The 14,937-nt window shown below is 42.1% G+C and overlaps 1 protein-coding gene across 2 annotated transcripts in view; it reads left to right on the top strand.

Annotated features, from left to right (window-relative positions):
• NALCN (sodium leak channel, non-selective) overlaps positions 1 to 14,937 on the top strand; it is a 348,982-nt gene that overhangs the window by 32,500 nt on the left and 301,545 nt on the right. For both annotated transcript variants that reach the window (XM_024194179.1, XM_024194178.1), the window contains exons 4-5: positions 8,853 to 8,992; positions 11,197 to 11,325. In XM_024194179.1, coding sequence (XP_024049947.1) covers positions 8,853 to 8,992; positions 11,197 to 11,325 — 269 coding nt within the window. The remainder of the gene's footprint in view (positions 1 to 8,852; positions 8,993 to 11,196; positions 11,326 to 14,937) is intronic.

Here is a 14,937-nt window from a genome sequence, read left to right as displayed (position 1 = left end):
GTACCAGCCTTCCACCTCCAGACAATCGTTTTGAAGGTCTGGTCGAGGGCCCGAGACCTCTACACTCTCTACTTCCAGATCTCAACCCCACTCTAACACCATTCGGGAACGACCTGTCACCATATTATCCAGTCTGGAACAACATCACCACAGACAGATGGGTCTGTGGTGATGTTGGAAATTATCCAGCAGGGTTACTCCATCCCATTTATTCTATCCCACCTACCAACACCTCTTACCCGTCCCTCTTCAGGACCCCTCTCACGAGCCCCTATTACAATAGGAAATAAACCACCTCCTGCAATTAGGGGCCGTGGAACCAGTACCAGCTCAACACAGGGGAAGAGGATTTTATTCCCATTATTTCCTCACTCAGAAAAAGAATGGCAGATTGAGACCCATTCTGGATTTACACAAACTCAACAAGATTGTGAGAATGCAGCTATTCAAAATGGTGATCCTATCGACGATAATTCTTGCATTAGAGAAAGGAGATTGGCTCCTGTCTCTCAACCTACAAGACACTTACTTTCATATCGCCATTCACGCAGCGTACAGAAGATTCCTGTGCTTCACTCTAGGACATCAACATTATCAATACAAAGTGCTACCCTTTATACTGTCAACCACCCCAAGGGTCTTCTCCAAGGCAGCTGACCTCCACAGACTAGAGGTGATGATTTTTCCGTACCTGGACGACTGCCTGGTAAGAGCATCATCACAGCGGGCAGCACTAGACACCACACAAACCACAATAGCCCTCTTTACAAACTTTGGGCTTCAAATAAATGTTCAGAAGTCCACCTTGGTCCTCGTCCAACAATTGGAATTTATAGGGGCCCATCTCAACTGCCTCACAGCAACAGCGAGTTACCCCAACAGCGCTTCCTCAACTGAACCACTCTGATTACTACGGTCACGGACAGCCCGCAAATGTCAGCCAGGACATGCCTACAACTTTTGGGGCACGTGGCCGCTACGACTTTTGTCGTCAAATATACCAGACTACATATGAGATGCCTACAAACCTGGCTTAGCACTTGCTATATACCACACAAGCACTCCCTCAACAGGCGGCTCACCATGCCCCGCAAGGTAAAGGATTCCCTTGAGTGGTGGACATACCCACAAAATGTCTGCTCAGGTATCCCATTCCAACAGAAAGCTCCTACAATAACGATCACCATGGATGCCTCCCCCATGGGATGGGAAGCTCACCTGGGCGACAATACGATCCAGGGTCATTGGTCAGCAGCAGAAGCCAACTTGCATATAAACATACTACAACTAGGAGCAGTCAGAAACGCATGCGAGCATTTCCTTCCTCTAATCCACAACACTACTATCAAAGTCCTTATGGATAACACAGCATGCACGTTCTACATAAACCGCCAAGGGGGAGCCTGATCATAGCGCCAACTTCCCTTCTGCCCGGTGGGTGGTCGACCCGCCCTGCCCCCGCCCTTGCCCCACCTCTTTCTGCCCCTGCCTCACCCTCGCCCCACTCCATTCCACCCCTTCCCCAAAGTCCCTGCCCAAGCCTGCCTTTTCCCACCCCACCCCCGCCCCCTTCCCGCCCCCATTCCACCCCCTTCCCCCAAGTCCCCGCCCCTGCCCCATCTCTTCTCCGCCTCCTCTCTTGAGTATGCTGCGTCCCTGCTCTTCCCCCTCCCTCCTGGAAATTCCTAAGCGCTGCCAAACAGCTGTTAGGCGATGGGCGGACTGGAAGCGCTGAAAGGGAGGGGGAGGATTTGGGACACGGTGCGCTGGGAGGGAAAGAAGGAGGCAAGGAGGGGGTGGGGCAGGGGGAGCTTGGTTGCCAGTGGGGGCGGAGCACCCGCTAATTTTTCCCCATGGGTACTCTAGCCCCGGAGCACCCACGGAGTCGGCGCCTATGAGCCCGATCATACCCTCTGTGCATGGAGGCAATACACCTCTGGATTTGGTGCATCTCCCACAATGTAGACATCTCGGCATCCTACCTGCCGGGACACCAGAACACCATGGCGGACCAACTGAGCAGAGACTTCTCACAAATCCACGAGTGGGAGATGGACTATGCAACCCTCCCCCACCATATTCAACCTATGGGAATTCCCTGCTATAGACCTGTTTGCCACAGTTCACAATGCAAAGTCGCCTCAATACTGATTCCGAGTGGGGCTGGGACACCACTCTCTGGGCGACGCCCTCTTCATGAAATGGGAGGCGCTGCTAATATAGGCATTCCCTCTGATTCCACTTCTGAGTCGGGTTATACACAAGATTAGGTAAGACAAGTCCAGGGTCATTCTCAGTGTGCCTACATGGCCCAGACAAACATGGTTCCCAAACCTGAGACAGATGGCAGTGAAACCACCTCGAACTCTCCCTTTAATACCTCACCTCCTGACACAGGACTCAGGATGCATCAGTCACCCCAACCTAGCTCTGGCGCTTAGAAGTTTAGGTTTGCATCTCTGATCATCTTGGCTAATAGCCATTGATTCTTTTTTTAACCCAATTATACTTTCGCCTTCACAAGATCCACTGTCAATGAGTTCCACAGGTTGACTGTGTGTTGTGTGAAGTAGCACTTCCTTATGTTTGTTTTAAACCTCCTGCCTATTAATTTAACTTGGTGACTCCTAGTGCTTGTGTTACAAGAAGGAGTAAATAACACTTCCTTATTTACTTTCTCCACACCAGTAATGTTTTATAGACCTCAATCATATCCCCCTTAGTCATCTTTTTTCTAAGCTGAAAAGTCCCAGTCTTTTTAATCTCTTCTTATATGGAAGCTGTTCCATGCTCCTAATAATTTTTTTTGCCCTTTTCATGCCTCTTTCCAATTCTAATGTATCTTTTTTGAGTTGGGACAACCAGAACTGCATGCCGTATTCAAGGTGTGGGTGTACCATGGATTTGTGTAGTGGCATTATGATATTCTCGGTCTTATTATCTATCTCTTTCCCATTGGTTCCTAACGTTGTTAGCTTTTTTGACTGCTGCTGAACACTGAATATGTTTTCACAGAACTATCCATGATGACTACAAGATCTTTTTCTTGTGTGGTAACAGCTAATTTAGACCCCATCATTATGATTTCCTATGGGCATTACTTTGTATTTGACAACACTGAATTTCATCTGCCACAATAGTGAGATCTCTTTGTAACAATTTGTGATCAGCTTTGGACTTAACTACCTTCAATAATTTTGTATCATCTGCAATCTTTGCCACTTCACTGTTTATCCCTTTTTCCAGATCATTTATGTATATGTTGAACATCACTGGTCCCAGTACAGATCCTTGGGAGACCGCTCTATTTACCTCTCTCCATTCTGAAAACTGACCTTTATTCCTACTCTTTGTTTCCTGTCTTTTTAAGAAGTTACTGATCCATGAGAGGTCCTTTCCTCTTATCCCACGAGTGCTTACATAGCTTAAGAGCCTTTGGTGAGGCTTTCTGAAAGTCCAAGTACACTATATCCACTGGATAACCCTTGTCCACATGTTTGTAGACACCCCTGAAAGAATTCTAGTAGATTGGTGACACATAATTTCCCTTGACTCTTCCCCAACAAATGGTGTTCATTTATTTGTCTGGTAATTCTGTTTCTTTACTATTTCTTTACTATTATTTCAACCAGTTAGCCTGGTAGTGAAGTTAGGCTTACTGGCCTGCAATTGCTTGGGAACCATTTTTAAAAATTGGCATCACATTAGCTATCCTCCAGTCATCTGGTACAGAGACTGATTTAAATAACAGGTCACATACCACAGTTAGTAGTTCTGCAATTTCATGTTTGAGTTCCTTCAGAACTCTTGGCTGAATTCCTGGTGACTTATTATTGTTTAATTTATCAGTTTGTTCCAAAACCTCCTCTCTAATGACACCTCAATCCTGGACAGTTGCTCAGATTTGTCACCTAAAAAGAATGGTTCAGGTGTGGGAATTTCCCTGACATCCTCTGCATTGAGGACTAATGCAAATAATTCATTTAGCTTCTCTGCAATGGGCTTGTCTTCCTTTTGAGTTAGGAAATTGTCATCTAAAATGTTTTAGTATTGGCAGCATGACACTTTCAGCATATGTCATTCAGATTGAAGTCCTCCATGATCACAGTTTTTTCCCCCAAACATTGGAGATAGTTGTGTAAAGAAGTGGTTATTCTGGTTCCTAGTGTGGTTTGGTGGTCTGTAGCAGTACCCCATCTTGTATTTTTTCTGTTAGTACATTGATCCATACGCATTCTTTATCAGTGACCCGGAAATAACTAATGTCATTTTTTGTCATAGAGCACAACTCTCCTTCACTTTTTGCTCTTCAGTCTTTCATAGATAGGTTATAACCATTGATTTTAACATTCCAATTGTTCAAATCATCCCACCAGGTTTCAGTAACACCAACTAGATCAAATTTATGTTAATAAATGAGCAGTTCGAATTCCTTTTGTTTGTTACCCAGACTGCTAACTAGTGTATAAGCAATGCAAGAATTTCTTCTCTTCATTTTCTCTGGTTCCTTGATCAATTTTGTTCTCAACATCTTGATTTTGTGCTACCTGAGCACTCATCTTTTTTTTAACCTTCCACTTTTATTATTAGTTTAATCCTGTCCTGATTACTCTAGTTGGCCTGTCCCCAAGGTAATTGGTCCCTCTTCTACTGAGGTATACTTACTGTTCTTCATTTTCAATTTTTATTTGTAAAAATAAAATAAAATTCAGGAATTTCTCAGTGTTTGGAAAATAAAAATTAAAACCGGGATGAAATTAGGTTTTAAAAGATTAAAATGAAAAATTGAGGGGGAAAAGAAAAACAAAAAAAAATTCATAATATACACATTGTACTATAGTATAATTGAACCTTTGAACATAAAATGTTATGTTTTGTCTCTCTTAGAGCTAGTAGTTGTTCCAGTAATCCTGGTTGGCATACGCTCACATAATTTTCTTCTAAGTATCCTCACTCATGTTGAGCCTTTTGCTATACTGGAGGTAGTCCAACTTTGAAAATAAATGCTCTGCATCAATAGATCCAGCAGGTACACTCAAAGCTTGCCGTGCCACTTTGCTGAAGTTGGGAACTGTGTCTCGATAACTGTTCCAAAAAGCCAGCACATCCAGTTTCACATTGTCATGGTTAGGCATGTTCATGTAAGTACTAAATTCCCCTTTCAGATTTGAAATGTAATCTTTAGTGGCAAATGGTTGAAACACTCTGGCATAATGGTCATAGTCTGCTGCAAAATTCACCTCAAGGAAGGGGTGCAACTCCTGGATGACATTCCAAAAAGAATCTCCAGCACCAAACACTTCGGGGTTCAGATTACAGGCCATGGTCTTCTCCCATTTCTCGCTGAGTGCTGAAGGTTTTGAATGCTTTTTTGGTTTTCGCCTGTTCTGGGATTGGAAGGATTTCTGAAACAGCTGAGTTTTCTCGCCGTTTGTTTCTCCTGCAGCTTTTGTGCTTAATTCACCTGAAATTTTGGTTGTCAGGATCAGGTAAACGTGTATTGGCAAACGTGTTGGCAGTAGTTGGAGAAAACTCCAGTGTTTTCTGTTTGTCACACAGTGATTCCAAATTTTAGCAATGAATATTACCTAGGTGTGCAGAATCTGGCCATCATTTTGGTTATTTGCCAGTCTCTTGAGAGTTTCTTCTTTAGAACCAACAATCTCAGGATGATCTAGGAGATGCATTAGCAAAGTCCACACGTTATTTACATGACAGGCAGTGAAGTACAAGCTCATGCACCGAGGTTGCACAACAGGGGTAGCTAATTGGCAGTTGGCTCTGCACTCGTCTCACGCTATATAAAACAAAGCCTTCAACTTGTTCATATACTTGAAAATGGCCCCGAATCCTGTGCCATTGCAAGATTTTAAGTCTTTCATTTCTTCCATAGCAGTAGCTGCTGGTAGCGCAATCTTAATCAAATGAGCAGGACAGGTGATTCGTAGCAGCTCTGGTTTCTGATTTTTATCTCCTGTGCAAAGTTAGCCATCTAGGAAGCAAAATCTGTGTTAGTTATGGCCACATTTTCCCAAGTTAGTTGGTGCATCTCAAATATGTCAGTTATTGCTGCATCAACAAAATGGGTGTCAGCAGAGGGTATGAATGTCATGTCAGCACAAAACAATGCAGGTTTATTTGCTTTGAAATAAAAAACGAAAAGAAAAGGCCAAGAATTGGACAGTCCAAAGCATCAGGAGACTTGTAAAAAAATCATACTAGATACCACATTTCCATCAGTTTAGATACTAAAGCATTGTCATTTTCTTTCAAATACTTACGAGTGAGGTTATCTGCATTAGGGAGGGTTTTTGCTGCTGGACAGTATTGTCGTACAAAGTCACCAATAGGCCCTTCTGCAATTAACAGCAGTTGTCCTGCGAAAGAAAGAGGATGCACAAATTCATTGACACAATCATGCTGTGACCTCACTGTAACAACGCTGCCCTTGGTGGGACACTTCTGAGGGTGCCAATTCAGGAAATATTGCTTAGAGCAGGGCAGTTACAGCCCAAAACTGGAATTCCTTTACTATTAAGGCATGCCGAACCAGCCAAACAGAGAGGATTTCGGTCTCACCCCATTGGCTAACCACAAGTCACACAAGTAATTCCCTTAGACACTCCAGTTTCCCAGTATCACCACCAGTGCCACTCATTATGGGGACAGATGGTTATGAAAACCAATACCCCAGTAAAAGAAAAAAGGTTCTCTCGATCCCAAAGGACCAAGCCCCAGACCCAGGTCAATATACAAGTTCGATCTTACCCACAAATCACGCTGTTGCCAATCCTTTCGAATCTATAATCTAAAGGTTTATTCATAAAAGGAAAAAGGTATAGATGAGAGCTAAAATTGGTTAAATGGAATCAATTACATACAGTAATGGCAAAGTTCTTGGTTCAGGCTTGTAGCAGTGATAGAATAAACTGCAGGTTCAAATCAAGTCTCTGGAGTACATCCACAGCTGGGATGGATCATTCAGTCCTTTGTTCAAAGCTTCAGCAGAGGTATGAAGCAGGCTTGAAGACCAGATGGAGGAGCTGCAGCAACCTTTTATAGTCTCTTGTCATGTGGCCTTCCTTTCTTTGTTCCAAAGAAAATCATTCCAGCACATGGCAAGGAAAAACCTTAGAGTTCTGTCCATAGGCATGTCCCTGCATACCTTGTTGAGTCACAAGATGTATCTGCCTTCTTTCAATGGGTCAGTTGTATAGCTGATGGTCCTTAATGGGCCATCAAGCAGGCTAGGCAGTTCTGATGCCAAACTGTTTGGGGTGTTACCCAGAAGCATAGCACAAGTTTGAAATACAGACAGTATAGAGCCAATACTTATAACTTTAAATACAAAAATGATACATGCACACAGATAGCATAATCATAATCAGCAAACCATAACCTTGTCTTAGACACCTTATTTGACCCCCTTTTATACAAGATTTGGTGCCACTACAGGACCTTGGTTGCAACAATGATCGATATGGTCCCAGTTTGTGTCAATAACATCATGCTCTCTTTCATTAAGGCCCCGGTGAAAGCTCCTGATATTGACTATCCTGAAGCTCACTTTCTTCTTTAAGCTTCTTGTGTCACTTGCTTTCAACATGCTCCTTTATTCTGTCGGCATGAGCACTGACCTCAATGCTGCAGTACTTGCAGCACAATGCATCCTCTTCACTCTGATCTTTATTTTTCTTGAAAATTGCTAAGCACTGGTTTTCTTGTTGGTAGTCAGGCATACCTTTGTGTTTTCGCCTCATGTTTACCTTTTTACTTTATCTGTGGAGGATTGATTGTTTAAATTCAGTGCCACACTAAATGGATGCAACGAAATAGGTGGGCAGCATCTCCCCGTGAGCCAGTCATAGTGCGATATTAATGTTTGATTTTTCCAATCTCCACTATGTGTGTATTCTGTGTTTTACACTGCGGAACTGCTTCAGTCTCAGAGCTGCAGGAAACAACAATTGTGTATTGCATTAGTGTTTAACAACAATAAGTACCCCAGAAAATATTGAGTGGATTGATAAACGGGTGTGAATTAGTAAAAACCATACGCCTTTAATAAAAAAACCTGGTAATTTAACAGTGAAAATAGGTAAAAACAGAAAACACGGAACATGGTATACTATATACTATACAGTCTCCTCATCCCATAGAAGGTGGATCAATGTTCCGTGAAAGCAAAACCCTTCACCCTGCGCCACTTACCTAGCCAGTGATTGACTTCCAGAATCTTCTGCTTTCTGTCTTCCTTTGCTTGTGGGACAGGAAGGATCTCACAGAAGATGGCTTGGATATTCTTCTTCAGAATGCTTCCAAATTCCCTGAAGTAATCTACTGTCTGCAAGTTATCCCACAATGCAATGTCATTACCTGGCTAAGTGTGTGCATTTAGTAACAGTGAGAATCTATTCATGGTCTTTGTAACATTTTCAGATGTTAATTTCATTAACTGGAAAAGAAAACTTTTCATTCCTAGCAAAGAACAGGGAGAGAGAGAGAGAGCCAGATCAAGAGATTTCTCTTCAAGACTTCTTGCATACACAGCTGGAAGTTTTTTGAGTTGTTTGAGATAGAAGTATTAGGAACATGGGTGGAATATATTTTTATTTCTCATTAAGATAATTCAAAAATGGCTGAGGGGATTTTTCTTAAACTTTCTTTAAAAGAAAGAAAAGTTTAAAAAGGAAAATTTCAATCCAAAAGGGACATTGAAAGTGAAAAATGTTATCATGAAAACAGTTTTGCTGCCTTCATAAATGTGAATCCACAAATACAAAAACTGTTACAAGAGTACTGATGTGGACTGTGCAGGAGTAGCAGAAACACCCCCCCTCTTTTGATCATAGGTGTTTGAAATCGCTGAGATAGTTGATCAGATGTCACCCTGGGGCATGCTGCGGATTCCAAGGCCTCTTATTATGATTCGAGCATTCCGGATATATTTTCGCTTTGAGCTTCCAAGAACCAGGATAACAAATATTTTAAAGTAAGTGAATAATTTATCTGTAAACATAAATGAAAATTAACATGTTCTTTAACATGATTGTATAAGCAGCTGGGAGGAGGATTGTTAGATTTAGACCTGGAGAAAAAAAAATGTCAGAATTGTGCATTTTAGAAAAATATCAACTGCCAGTATAAGAGAGACAGAAAACAGTTAATGTTTTTTGTGAAAAATTTTGATCTGCTCCAGTGACTTTTACATATTGGAAGGAGCAGCTAGAGATAAGTGTGCATGCTCCTATGACATATATCTTTTTAAAAATAATAAGACACACATACACACTAAACCAGGGATCGGCAATCGTTGGCACGTGACCCGGAACGGTTTGTTTACCTGCAGTGTCCGCAGGTTTGGCCGATAGCAGCTCCCACTGGCTGTGGTTCGCACGCTGCTTCCCGCAGCCCCCACTGGCGGATGCTGCAGGTAAACAAACCGTCCCGGCCTGCCAGCGGATTTCCTGGACAGGCTGTGTGTCAAAGGTTACCGATCCCCGCACTAAACTGTAATGAATATCACGCATAGCATGTGATGGTAATAGCTAACTGATACATTGTAGAGCTATGTGATAAATTGCATTTATCAAGCATGTTTAACCACTTCATCTGCACTCTGCCCACTCACCCAGATCCTTTGGGATTGCTTCTGACATTTCAAACCACCCATCAGCTTCAAATATCCAACAATTTATCCACACACAAAAATTGCTCAACTGGCACAAAAATATTTAGTCTTTTCTTTCAGAGTTGTCTTCTCTGCCCCACACGCCCAGAAACTACACTGTGCTGTGGCCCAGTATGGATTAAATTTAGTCCTGGGCCAATAGCAGGTGTTAAGGCCTGGTGTTTCAGGTCCAATAAAGGTTAAAAGTGGGAGCTGAATACTTTGGAGAAGAGGAGATTTCCAGTTTTTAAGTGGGATACATACATCTTTTATCTAAACCAGGAAGGTTCTGCATTATCAACCTTAAAATCATGACATTATTTATGAAATGATAATTGAGATTATATTGAGAGTTAATTATATCTCTCTCCATTTAAATTTGGACTCCTGGTGATAAGCCGTCCTACCTTTACAGACAGAGTCAAGCTGCATTATACAAAATGATTTATGGGGTGGTGTGGAATAAGGAGTTTATTGGCCCCCTTTGTGGATTAATTTTGCTGCACTATCATGTATTCTGTATTTATCAGATTTTTCAAAAAAAAAAAAAAAATCAGAAAAATATGAGAGTTTTTAATCCATTTTATTATGTCTTTTTTTTAAAAAAAATTAATCTGTTCTCCTGCATGGCCTGGTTGCTTTAGTTACCATGGATCAGCTTCTCAGCCAGTATAAATCCATGGAGTCCCCTGGCACTTTGGATTTATTCCAGCTGAGGACCTGGCCGTAAGTATCCAAATTCACAGATCTCAGAGGGAGAGGGGGAAAATGATAAGTTAAAAATGTATATGGTTCAGAACATAAGCCAACCACTATCTGATGTTGATAGGAGCAATTGGAATCTGCTGGAAGCTCAGCACTTTCAAAATTAAGCTATTATGTAGGTTCCAGTATTGATTTAAGCCTAACTTCAGGCACCCCTTTTTGGAAAAATCTTGGCTGCCATTTCTAGTCCAAATATTTTAAATCTGTTACTTTTACAACACTAAATATTGCTTGGTCTGCATCTTAGCACAACATAATTGTAGGGAAGGAATGCCATATTTCAGGATAAAGAAATAGGTCTTTCTCACAGGTGTTCTTTTTTTCATTTATTTTTGAAATGTCAGGTGCTTTTGCCATGTCTTTGTGGGTAGGTGCCATGTGATATATAAGGGTAAATTGTCTCATTGTTTCCTTGTATTTATCTGCCTGTCTGTATCTGTTGCCTCTTGTCGATAATTGCCCTGTTCTGTTCATTCTCTTTGAAGCACCTGGCACTTGCCACTTTCAGAAGACAGGATACTGAGCTACATCGACCATTGGTCTGACCGAGCATGGCCATTCTTATATTATGTACTTAGATTAAAAGGTCTTTGGGGCAGGGACCATATTTTGGTTGTGTGTTTGAACAACACCTAGCACAATCGGTTCCTAGTCCATTACTAGGGCATCAAGGTGCTGCTGTAATACAATTACTAAATACATTTTTCTGGAGGTTAGTTTTTATTTATTAATACTTAATGTAATATTTATCTTCTTACCAGGCGTTCCGGAGAGCAGATTTGGAGTGTTTCAATTTTCCTTCTATTCTTTCTGCTTCTGTACGGAATTCTAGGAGTTCAGATGTTTGGAACTTTTACCTATCATTGCGTAACAAATGACACCCAGCCAGGGTAAGTTCACATATATGGACATTTTCTCAGTGTATATGGGTAATTTCTACTAATGTTAATGAGTATAGATTGGACATATTATGTTAAAAGTAGACCAAAGCCATCAGTTATCATAAGAAGATATAGCCAGATACATCTGGAAAAAAATTGCTACAGTCATTGCTATGGTTATAGGCTGCAGTCTCCATGAAAGTGTGTGTGTGTGTGTGAGAGAGAGAGAGACAGACACACATCCCAGCAAAGGGAGTCCCGGGGCCATTGTTGCTGAATTGTTGCCTAGATCAAGTCCTTGCCATCAGGTCCTTGTCTGTGCAACCTTAATTCGGCCCCTTGGTGTTTATGCATTATGACAGTCTTCAATTACATGATCTTGTACTATTTTTTCTACTGGTCCCATGCTTCATTCAGTGCACAGGATGGATGGGGCTCACTTAATAAGCAGCTGTGCAATAATTTGTTTTCAGTGTGTGGATCTCATGCCTAATGTACTGCACACTATTCAAACCCTGCTCTGAAGAGAGAATTATTAATTTCCTCTTCTTTTCTATAGCACTAGTCACTAGAGTATCTAGGTGCTTCACACCATTAATTAATTTACTTTCACAACACCCCTGTGAGATGAAGCTATGGTATGAACTCCATGGAATAGATGGGGAACTTAGGCACAGAGAGACTAAGGTAAAAAATGTCCACTAATTTTGGGTGTCCAATATGAGACACCTAAGATCTGGTTGTTTAGATTACTTGGCATTATATAGCACTGTATATGTTACAATCCCAGCTCCTAATAACTTCAGTTGACCCTATGAATGCTCAACATTTCTGCAGATCAGACCCCAGAGTTTCAAGGTAGGCACCTAGAAAACGAGGAACACACAGTTACCAGTGGCAGAGGCCGGGATAGAATCCCATTATTGAGGGCAGCATTCAGCTGCCGTAACTGTGAGATCCTCCTTTCTGTTCCTGCAGTCCCCTCCCCTCATTCACTATACACCTTCCAAATTCTGCAACAAATGAAGCAGGGGTCCCACAGAAAACATTCTTTTCGGTACACAACCCTGTTTCATCCCCAGAGGAGCTCCATCCTGTATACTTAATGAGGCAGGGATCCTGTGTAGAAAGTATGTGATCGTTTAATTTAAAGACTGTATCATAATGCATAAATCAGGCAACTTCCCCCTACATGCTGCCTGGGTCCGGCAGGGCGGGTTATTGAGAGCACAGGAGAGACAAGTCTCCAAGTTCTCAATTCAAGTGCCTGGACCCAGCACAGAACTGCAACAATAGGAAAAGCCATCAGCAGCAGCCCCAGGCTGGAGCATGCTTTGTTTTGATGGAATCTTCAGGGTATTTAGCTGCTAAGCCCTAGCAAATGCCTACTGAACATATGCAAATCGCTGTTTTTCAAAGGCTTATGACTTGACTAAAGTTTGAAAAGATTAACAGGGATGACAAAAGGTGCTTGCTTGACACCAGGGTGACCATCCTGCCAAATTTAAAGTCCCTCTTCCAAAGCATGGATATGCTAGAGCTTCCTAAAGAAAAGATTTCCAGAACTCTGGGGGGAGGGATAACTCAGTGGTTTGAGCATTGGCCTGCTAAACCCAGGGTTGTAAATTCAATCCTTCAGGGGGCCATTTAGGGATCCGGGGCAAAAAAAATAGTCGGGGATTGGTCCTGCTTTGAGCAGGGGGTTGGACTAGGTGACCTCCTGAGGTCCTTCCAATCCTGATAGTCTAGTCTATGGGCAAAATATTTTACCTAGCTTCATTCTCAGAAATGACTGAAACATTTAGACTGAAATTTTCTGGAAAAATTCAGCCTGAGGCTGACAACCACCACGGAAAATTTCAGACCAAACATTTAAAGTTTTTTAGCAAAGTTATAAGCTACTGAAAACAGGGTCTTAATGTGAAAAGCATTGAGTAGTCTTAATAATAGGTGATGCTAACAGCCCCATCTATGATAACTTGGATAAGTTGTGCCAAGGGATGGGTGAGGGAAATAAGTCTAGAAATATCTGAAAAAATGTCAACACAAAGGAAGGAAAGGGCTTATTTAGCACAGAGATTTCCAAGGTGAGTTCCATGTACCAGTTGGGGTCTGTAGATCATTTCCTGGGAGTCTGCAATAGCTGGTAAGTGACATGATGTTGGCTTCTCCTTGTTTATGATTGCTTTTAAATGTCTTCATGCTCTTCAGTGTGAAGAGCAGCCTGGAGTCTGGTAAAAGTAGCTGGAAACATGAAAGACCTTGTCTAGTTACCTCTGCTAGGAGGGATGAGGAGCAGGATCCTCCCGCAGGAATCAGAGCTACCAGAGGGATTGGAGCTGCCACCCTGAAAAGGAACATTCATATGGGAATTATACCTAGGGAGGCAGGTAGAAAGAAAGACTGTGTGGATGGCAAGAGGCGGGGATTCAGAAAGAAACACAAGTGAGGGGGAAATGGAATGAAAACTAAAAGTAAATAATGCTATTAACTCTTTTTCAAAAAGGACAAAACATTTACCACATTCTGGACAACTGCTAATACAAAATACTGTGTAAATACTTCTTTTCCAAGTAAGCACTTGCTATAGTAGCTTTGATCAAGAATATTATTTGATCAAGAAGGGTAGGGGTGGTGTCAAAATATTGCTGTACTTCCCCAAAACATTTCTAAAATCCAATTGTTCCTTTCCATCCAGATTGCTAAAGTTTGTTCAGGTGCTGATCAGCACCAGTTTTGATTACCGCAACCTCTTCTTCCTCTCTAGCATCCCTGACACCCACACTCTACCACTTCCATCTTCTCCACCTCCTCAGTTATTTTGTAATGTTAACTCTGGCAAATAGAAATACTTCAGTGCACTAAATAAAGTCTGAGCTATTCCCTCCATCTGTGAGATCAGCATAAGCTGACCTTCTTCCCAAAGGCTGAAAAGTTTTTCTGTTGGATAATACTTTTTTGTTTCCTCTCTTATTTATCTCCTTTTTAGCTGCCAGGCTTCTTTGCTTACAGCAAACACTCTTTTCTTCCTAGGTAATTTTCTCACTCACATTCTCTTGTGATTATCACTTATCTGACTACATCTCTGCTGTTACAGCTCTCCCCCATGATTTATTACACTGTTACAGCTCTCTTCCCACTAATATTTTGTTCAGTGGACTTCCTTACTGTGGCACTTCTTTAGCTGATTGCTCTATCTTTTGTGCCCATTTCCTTTCTTGTTGGGAAAGTTTTTAACCACCAGAAGAGTGATAGAACCAGTGTCTGCAGGAGTCAAGGGAGGTGCCGCTTTGTTGTCACCACCAGAGTCCCAGGCAGGTTGCCACTAAGAGGTACTGAGACGCTAAGCCATGCAGGAAGTCCCACCCAAAGGGGCATGAGCGATAGCCCTCTGTGATTTCCTAATTGGCTGGCACTCCTCATGTAAACTGGGAAGGCATTTCTGGGAGTTGTCTGAGCAATGCAGACCTCCGCACTTCCTGTCTCATGGCTTCTCAATCCCACATTCTCAGCTGTTGACTATGCTTAGCTCCCTGCCCTGATCCCTGGTGTATTGTCTTCAGCTTAAGAGCATTGCTGACCCTGGCTTGGGCTGACCCTGATTCTCGCCTCACACTTTCA

Source organism: Terrapene carolina, unplaced genomic scaffold (genome assembly GCF_002925995.2).
Source record: "Terrapene carolina triunguis isolate 2854851 unplaced genomic scaffold, T_m_triunguis-2.0 Scaffold21, whole genome shotgun sequence".
In the NCBI taxonomy this organism is placed as follows: Eukaryota; Metazoa; Chordata; order Testudines; family Emydidae; genus Terrapene; species Terrapene triunguis.
The sequence above is the reverse complement of the archived record's forward strand: the minus strand, read 5'-3'. Positions and strand labels throughout refer to the sequence as shown.